The sequence below is a fragment of the Dermacentor andersoni genome, chromosome 3 (assembly GCF_023375885.2).
Source record: "Dermacentor andersoni chromosome 3, qqDerAnde1_hic_scaffold, whole genome shotgun sequence".
In the NCBI taxonomy this organism is placed as follows: domain Eukaryota; kingdom Metazoa; phylum Arthropoda; class Arachnida; order Ixodida; family Ixodidae; genus Dermacentor; species Dermacentor andersoni.
In genome coordinates this window covers 148,023,007-148,030,989 of record NC_092816.1, presented here as the reverse complement: position 1 = coordinate 148,030,989, position 7,983 = coordinate 148,023,007, and the positions used below count along the sequence as shown (strand labels likewise).

Sequence of the window (7,983 nt, the reverse complement as noted above, 5' to 3'; positions counted from 1 at the left end):
TCCCGATCTGTTGAAAAAGTCGGCAAGGAGGCTTGATCGGCTGTAGTAATCCCGCTGGCCTTGTCGGTGGTGTCCTGCGTCGCTGACAGTCTCGGCATGTCTTGACGTAACGGGCGACATCGGCGGTTAGGTGCGGCCAGTAATACCTTTCTTGTATCTTCGATAGCGTCCGGGAGAAACCGAGGTGCCCAGCGGTCGGATCGTCATGTAGGGCGTGCAGTGCTTCTGGACGCAGCGCCGACGAAACAAGAAGGTAGTTGGCGCGGACTGGTGAGAAGTTCTTCTTCACGAGTAGGTTGTTTTGAAACGTGAACGAAGATAATCCACGCCCTAATGCCCTAGGGACAGCGTCGGTGTGCCCTTCCAAATACTCGACTAGGGCTTTTAACTCCAGGTCTCCTCGTTGCTGTTCGGCGAAGTCTTCCGCGCTTATTATGCCAAGGAAGGCATCGTCTTCCTCGTCATCTTGCGGCGGCGGGTCAATGGGGGCGCGTGATAGGCGATCGGCATCTGAGTGTTTTCGTCCGGCCTTGTATGTTACAGTGATGTCGTATTCTTGTAGTCTGAGTTTCCACCCCCTCACTATAGGCTAAACAGAGCACAATGAGTTACACTTAGGCAATTACAAACACAGTCTTATTATTCACCTGCACAAATAAAGGAATGGTATGACATTACAGACATGAATATTTTATGCAAAGCATGCGAAAAGGAGATATGCACGCTTGAACATCTGCTCTGGGAGTGTGGGTCGCTCGGCCCTGGCATTTCCCAGAATCGGTTTTTAGGAATGATCAGATCTTCAGATCATATCCCTCAAGTCCTGGCTGTCCAGTGCGCCCGTGATAGGGCTAGGAGGCTTGACCTCCCGGTCCCGACATGGGACTAGCCAGGCAGGTGGCAACACCTTGTACAGGACCAGAATAAAGTTTTTTCCTCCTCCTCCTCCTCCTCCTAGTCTGAGGCTCCACCGTGCCAGTCGTCCTGAAGGGTCCTTTATGTTAGCTAGCCAACACAACGCGTGATGGTCGCTGACCACTTTGAATGGCCTGCCATAGAGGTAAGGGCGAAATTTCGCTGTAGCCCAAACGATGGCGAGGCATTCCTTTTCGGTTGTAGAATAATTGCTTTCCGCTTTTGACAACGACCGGCTAGCGTAAGGTATCACATGTTCATGTCCATCTTTTCTCTGTACTAGGACGGCACCGAGGCCTAGGCTACTGGGGTGAGTGTGTATTTCGGTATCGGCGTGCTCGTCGAATTGCGCAAGTACGGGCGGCGACTGCATGCGTCGTTTGAGTTCTTGAAATGCGTCGGCCTGCGGCCTTTCCCACTTGAACTCGACGTCACATTTAGCTAGCTTTGTCAACGGCTCAGCGATGCGTGAAAAGTCCTTGACAAATCGAGTGTAGTAGGCACACATGCCAAGAAATCTACGCACTGCCCTCTTGTCGATGGGCTGCGGGAACTTTGCAATGGCAGCTCTCTTCTGCGGGTCGGGGCGGACTCCAGACTTGCTGATGACGTGACCTAGGAACAGAAGCTCATCGTAAGAGAATCGGCACTTTTCTGGCTTCAGAGTAAGCCCTGATGACTTGATGGCCTCTAGTACTGTTGCAAGCCGCCTAAGGTGATCGTCGAAATTTCCGGCGAAGACAACGACGTCATCCAAGTAAACGAGACAGGTCTGCCACTTCAATCCTGCTAAAACCGTGTCCATCACGCGTTGGAACGTTGCAGGCGCCGATCACAGTCCAAATGGCATAACCTTGAACTCGTAGAGGCTGTCTGGGTGATGAAGGCGGTCTTTTCGCGATCTCTCTTGTCGACTTCTATTTGCCAGTAGCCAGACGTGAGATCCATCGACGAGAAGTATTTTGCGTTGCAGAGCCGATCTAATGCGTCGTCTATTCGTGGTAGGGGGTATATATCCTTCTTTGTGTTATTGTTCAGTCGACGATAATCGGAGCAAGAACGTAAGGTTCCGTGCTTTTTTTTCACCAAGACAACAGAGGATGCCCACGGGCTTTTCGACGGCTGAATGATGTCGTCGCGCAGCATTTCGTCGACTTGTTCTCTTACAGCTTCACGCTCTCGCAGCGAAACTCGGTAAGGGCTCTGGCGGAGTGGTCGAGAGCACTCCTCGGTGATTATGCGATGCTTGGCGACTGGTGCTTGTCGAATCCTCGATGACGTCGAAAAGCAGCCTTTGTAGCGTCGGAGCAGACTTCTGAGCTGTTGCTGCTTAATCATGCAGAGACTTGGATTAATGTCGCAGTCTGGTTCGGGAACCACGGTCGTAGGGGTAGATGCGGCGGAATCCGAGAGGACAAACGCATTAGCGGTTTCCAGAATTTCATCGATGTACGCGATCGTCGTGCCCTTATTGATGTGTTTGAACTCTTCGCTGAAGTTTGTCAGCAACACTTCAGTTTTCCCTCCATGCAGTCGAGCGATCCCTCTTGTGACGCAAATTTCACGGTCTAGCAGTAGGCGTTGGTCACCCTCGATGACGCCTTCTACGTCGGCAGGTGTTTTCGTGCCGACGGAAATGACAATGCTGGAGCGAGGCGGGATGCTGACTTGATTTTCGAGTACGCCTAACGCATGGTGACTACGAGAGCTCTCCGGCGGTATCGCTCGATCTTCCGACACCGTTATCGACTTCGACTTCAGGTCAATGATTGCGCCTTGTTGGTTCAGGAAGTCCATGCCGAGAATGACGTCTCGTGAACGCTGTTGGAGGATAACGAAGATGGCAGGGTAAGTCCGGTCATCAACGGTAATTCTTGCCGTGCAGATTCCAGTCGGCGTGCTGAGGTGTCCTCCAGCGGTCCGAATTTGAGGGCCTTCCCATGCAGTCTTGACTTACTTCTACTGGGCGGCTATGGCTCCACTGATGACGGAGTAATCGGCTCCTGTGTCTACTAAGGCGGTGACTGTGTGGCCGTCGAGAAGCACGTCGAGGTCGGTGGTTCTTTGTCTTGCGTTACAGTTAGGTCTTGGCCTCGGATCACGGCTGCGTCGCGTTGGCTTGTGGCTGATATGTGGCGTCGTCAGGTCGTCTTTCGTCGGCGTATTCTTTGCTTCCAGACTTCGTCGCGACTGCGGCGTGTCGTCATGTCGTCGAGGTATTTTCTGTGGCGTCTTCGTCGGCGGCGGAAGATCTTCGTCATTTCGACGAACAGCAACCGCACCTCCATCGATTGCTGCTTTTATTTTTGCGTATATGGTCTCGCAGACCGGCCCCGGGCTGGGCCAGTGTAGGGTTGGCGCTGCGGCGACAGGTAGCGGCCTGGTGACGGCGAATGCGACGGTCGTCGAGGGCTCCACTGAGTGGTGGCGAGGTAGTCAGCGATATCGCGAGGTCATTCACCAAGCTGTGGTTGCAGCGTGCTCACGGCGGACCCTCGCAGTCCCATCTCTCGGTATGGGCATCGGCGATAGACGTGACCCGCTTTTCCGCAGTGGCAACAGAACGGGCGGTGGTCGGGAGCGCGCCAAATGTCCGTCTTCATGGAGTAGCGGCGCTGGGCGACGGGCGGCCGGGCTAGCGGTGGCGGCGGTGGACGACGGAATTGCGGCGTTATAGGGCCCTGGCGTGGTCGTGGAGGGGAACCTTGACAGCGGGCGACGGCGGCGTAGGTCATCGCTTCCGGCTGGGGCTGCGGTGACTCAGGTTGCATCTCAGGAACTCCAAGCGATCGCTCAAGCTTATCTTTGACGATTTCGGCGATTGAGGCTACTTGAGGCTGCGACCTGGGGTATAACCTCTGCAGCTCTTCCCGTACGACCGCTCTAATAGTCTCGCGCAGATCGTCGTTGGCCAGTGATTGAATTCGTGCGTAATCCGTAGAGGTCGTGCGGCGGTTAATTGCCGGTTCCGCATTTCGAGTGTCTTCTCGATGTTGGTGGCCTCGCGAAGGAACTCTTCAGTTCAGTTCAGTTCAGTTTATTACCTTAAAGGTCCCCCGTAGGGGCATTACATAAGGGGTGGGTTTTTATAAGTAAGCAAAACATCGTCAGAAATAATTATTTAAAAAAATGGTCGGTTACAAGTTCGGTGAACGAAGATGGACAAGTCGTATTAGCGATGTTGGCGGGAAGGCCATTCCAGTCTGTGGCGGTACGGAAGAAAAAGGAGGCTGGGAAGGTGGTTGTACGTGCACGTGGGCGTGCCACTTGAAGTGGATGGCTGGTGCGATGAGATATGCGTGCTGCTGCTGTGATGTAAGGCTCTTGATTAAGGGAGGAAAAGAACTTGTGGTACAGGGAAAGACTGGAAATGCGACGTCGACATGAAAGTATTGACAAGCCGGATTCTGATTTCAGTGATGAAACGCTGACGTCATATGAATATGAGGTATGAATGAATCTAACAGCACGATTTTGAACTGATTCTAATGCGTCGGTGAGATATGCTTGATGCGGGTTCCAGATAGCTGACGCGTATTCCAGTTTCGGCCTGACAAGTGACTTATATGCTAGTAATTTTAAATCTGATGGGACCAGCCGTAGGTTCCGTTTTAGAAAACCTAAGGTTTTGTTAGCTGCAGAGATAATGCTAGTGACATGTGCGCGCCAAGACAAATCGTGAGACAGGGTTACACCTAGATATTTATAGGATTGTACTGATTCTAATGGTGTGGTATTAATTTCATATGGGAAGAAGGAAGGGTTGCGACGGCGGGAGAAAGACACGAATTTACATTTCTTGGCGTTAAGGGTCATCAGCGAATTGCTGCACCATTCTAAAACACTGTTAAGATCATTTTGGAGTGCAGTATGGTCAGATGAGTTATTGATAGAGCGGTAGATGACGCAGTCGTCTGCAAACATGCGTATATTACAGGAGACACACTGAGGTAAATCATTAATATATATTAAAAATAACAGGGGACCAAGAACAGATCCTTGGGGCACGCCAGAGGTTACTGGGAGGGGACTTGATAGGTTACCGTTGATAAAAACTATTTGTGTGCGATTAGACAAAAATTCATTTATCCAGATTAGAACGTTAGGGTCCAAGTTCAACAGTTGAAGTTTTAGTAGCAAACGTTGGTGGGATACTTTATCAAATGCCTTTGCAAAATCTAAAAAGATTGCGTCAGTTTGTACATTGATGTCAAGGTTAGTATGCAAGTCATGAACGAAAATAGCTAATTGAGTTTCGCAAGAAAACCCTTTGCGAAAACCATGTTGTGAAGGGTGAAAAAAGTTATTACTGTCCAAGAAGGCAATGATTTGAGTGTAGATGACATGTTCCATGATTTTGCACGGCACGCTTGTTAGCGAGATGGGTCGATAATTTAATGGAGAATTCCTGTTACCGGTTTTGTAGACTGGAATGACCCTTCCCACTTTCCAATCACCCGGCATGTTTCCTGAAGAGAGTGACTGTGAGAACAGTAAGGACAAGTATGATGCAGCCATGTGTCTTGTGTTTCTTAGAAGTTTAGAGTTAATTTCATCACTGCCAAATGACGATGATAGCTTAGTCTTCTGGATTATGGATGAAATTCCGTCAGCGGAAAATGTGATTCATGGCATGTGACCTTCAATGTTGTACAAAGGTAAAGAAATGTTTGTTTCGATTTCTTTCGTAAATACTGTTGCAAATGCGGAATTAAAAGTGTCAGCGCATTCAGTATCGGTAATTGTCTCGTGTGAGTCATTGGTGAGCGTAATAGTGTGAACAGGATGAGGATTTATTACTTGCCAAAATTGTCTTGGGCTAGTGCGCAGCAAATTTGGGAGTGTAGTGCCATAAAAGGAACGCTTTGCGCTGCGGATTGCAATCAGATATTCGTTTTCAGCTTTGTAGTAGATTTCCCATCGATGCGAGTTCCCGTTATTTGTAGCCACTCGGTAAAGACGTTTCTTTTTATTTTGTAGTTTTTTTAGGGCGTTAGTAAACCAAGGTTTTTGATTATTGGGGCGAATGTGAACTTTAGGAATATATTTGTTAGCCAAATCTGTTAACTTATCCTTAAACATCGACCAGTTATGGAATATTGACCGATTGCGATACGCGGCTTCAAACGTGGGGAAGAAGGTCTCAAGTTCGCGGTTAATTGCGTCATAGTCACCCTTTTCGTAAAGCCTTATAGTTTTCTTATGTGTCTTATTTGGTGTTACAGGAAAAGAGAAAGTAGCATGAATGACTTTATGGTCACTAATTCCTCGAAGGTGTGTAATTGATGAGAGGGTACTGGGATTATTAGTCAGGATGAGGTCCAGAATGGTTGCGGATTCTGGTGCGACACGCGTTGGCTCTGAAACTAATTGTGTTAGATTAAAGTTCAGACAAATGTCAATGAAATTCCTTGTCTCTGGGGGACCTACTATTGAAGAATATGTTAAGTTGCTCCAGTCTATGTTTGGGAAATTAAAGTCCCCGAAAAGTAAGATGGAGGCATTAGGGTAGATGGTCGTTAGTTGTATTAAATTGTTATTGAGCTCCCCACAGAATTCAGGAGTGGCATGTGGAGGCCGGTAGCAAACCCCCAGCAGCACTGTAAGTGGTGATGTGCGATATAGTAGCCATAGTATTTCGAGTTTTGATGCGATGTTAATAACTGAACACAAAAGTTGCCGGTGAACTGCTGCAAGAACGCCACCGCCCCTTGTGCCTACGCGGTCAGTTCGATAAACATGGAAGTCGGGTAGCTCGGCCAAAACTTCGGTATCAGTGATGTCATTGTGTAGCCAGGTTTCTGTTAGAATGAGCAAGTTGCTGCCTGTTGATGATATGATGTTAGATATAAGCTCGCGCTTTGGAAGATAACTACGTGCGTTAGTAAAGACTGCGGAAAACGAAAGATCTTTTCTAGGTGCAAGTTCTGGTTGATTCTTTTTTTGTAGAGGACGGGATGATTGCTACACAATTTCTTTTACAGAGTTAGATGATTCATCAAAAACATATCGTTTAGGACCAATGTACAAAGTTTTATAGCGTAGAGAATATGCAAGTGATTTAGATTTGGCGAAATGCAAAAGGGCCTTCCGTGCTTTCTGAGTCAGGCGAGAGAAATCTTCACCTACACTATAATTAGTTCCTTTCAGCATTCGGCCTTTTGACAGAAGGGCGTCTTTCGTTTTCCAATGTGCGAATTTTACTATTATTGGACGATTTCGATCTTTGGTGTGTTTTCCTAAGCGATGTGCCCGTTCTATATCTGTGGGGTTGATGTCGGTTTGTAAATGATCACGGCAGATCTGGATTATTAATTCTTCAGACTTAGTAAATGTTTCATTTGTAGTGGGGTCAGTAATTCCGTGGAAGATCAAGTTATTGCGGCGAGATCGGTTTTCGGCGTCGTCGAAACGGGCCTCTAATGCTGTGACTAGGCGAGTTGTTTCAGTTGATGTTGTCTGCAGTATTTCTATGTCTTGGCGTAGAGGCATGAGAGCCTGATAATGGGCCTCTAAGTCGGTCATGCGCTTATTCAGGTCACTGATTGTTTTGTCTGTGGTGGTCAGCTGCAGTTTCAGGCCCTTTAGCTCCTGCACAAGTGTTGTTTGGCCGGCGGTTAGTTTCTGCAATTCGGCCAGTACAATGTCAAGGCTGGCAGGACCAGGGTTAGTCTCGACATCACCAGATATGATTAATAGCAGACGGATGACAGAAATGCACTCAGTGGCAATCGCGACGCAGCACCGTGGGCTGGGGAGCTGTACCAGAAGATAATTGCCTGATTTTTTAGAAAAAAGTGCATATGTTTGACTAACCTGCATGGCAAAAGCAAAGCGGTTAGCGAACTGCACCAAGGTACAGTCACCGGTACGAGGTAGAGTCACCGGTACAAGGTACAGTCACTCTTCTACGGTCTTCGGTGGGCTTCGTATCATTGCGCCGAAAAGTTCTTCCCACCCCGCATAAGTAGGCGGACTTTCTTCTCCTCCGGCATATCCGGGTCGGCGTGGCGGAACAGACGGTTCATTTCTTCCGTGAATATGGCAACGTTCTCGTTAGGTAGCTGC

General features: G+C 48.6%; 1 protein-coding gene across 1 annotated transcript; it reads right to left on the bottom strand.

Annotated features, from left to right (window-relative positions):
• Nucleotides 1-6,689: 6,689 nt before the first annotated feature.
• Nucleotides 6,690-7,737, bottom strand: LOC126524270 (uncharacterized). The gene has a single exon (XM_050172597.2). It carries the CDS (start codon nucleotides 7,735-7,737, stop codon nucleotides 6,880-6,882), a length of 858 nt encoding a protein of 285 aa, XP_050028554.1. The 3' UTR covers nucleotides 6,690-6,879.
• Nucleotides 7,738-7,983: the final 246 nt, after the last annotated feature.

What these genes read in the sequence shown, in the direction of transcription:
- LOC126524270 (XM_050172597.2), bottom strand. Translation starts at nt 7,737, where the DNA reads ATGCAGGTTAGTCAAACATATGCACTTTTTTCTAAAAAATCAGGCAAT.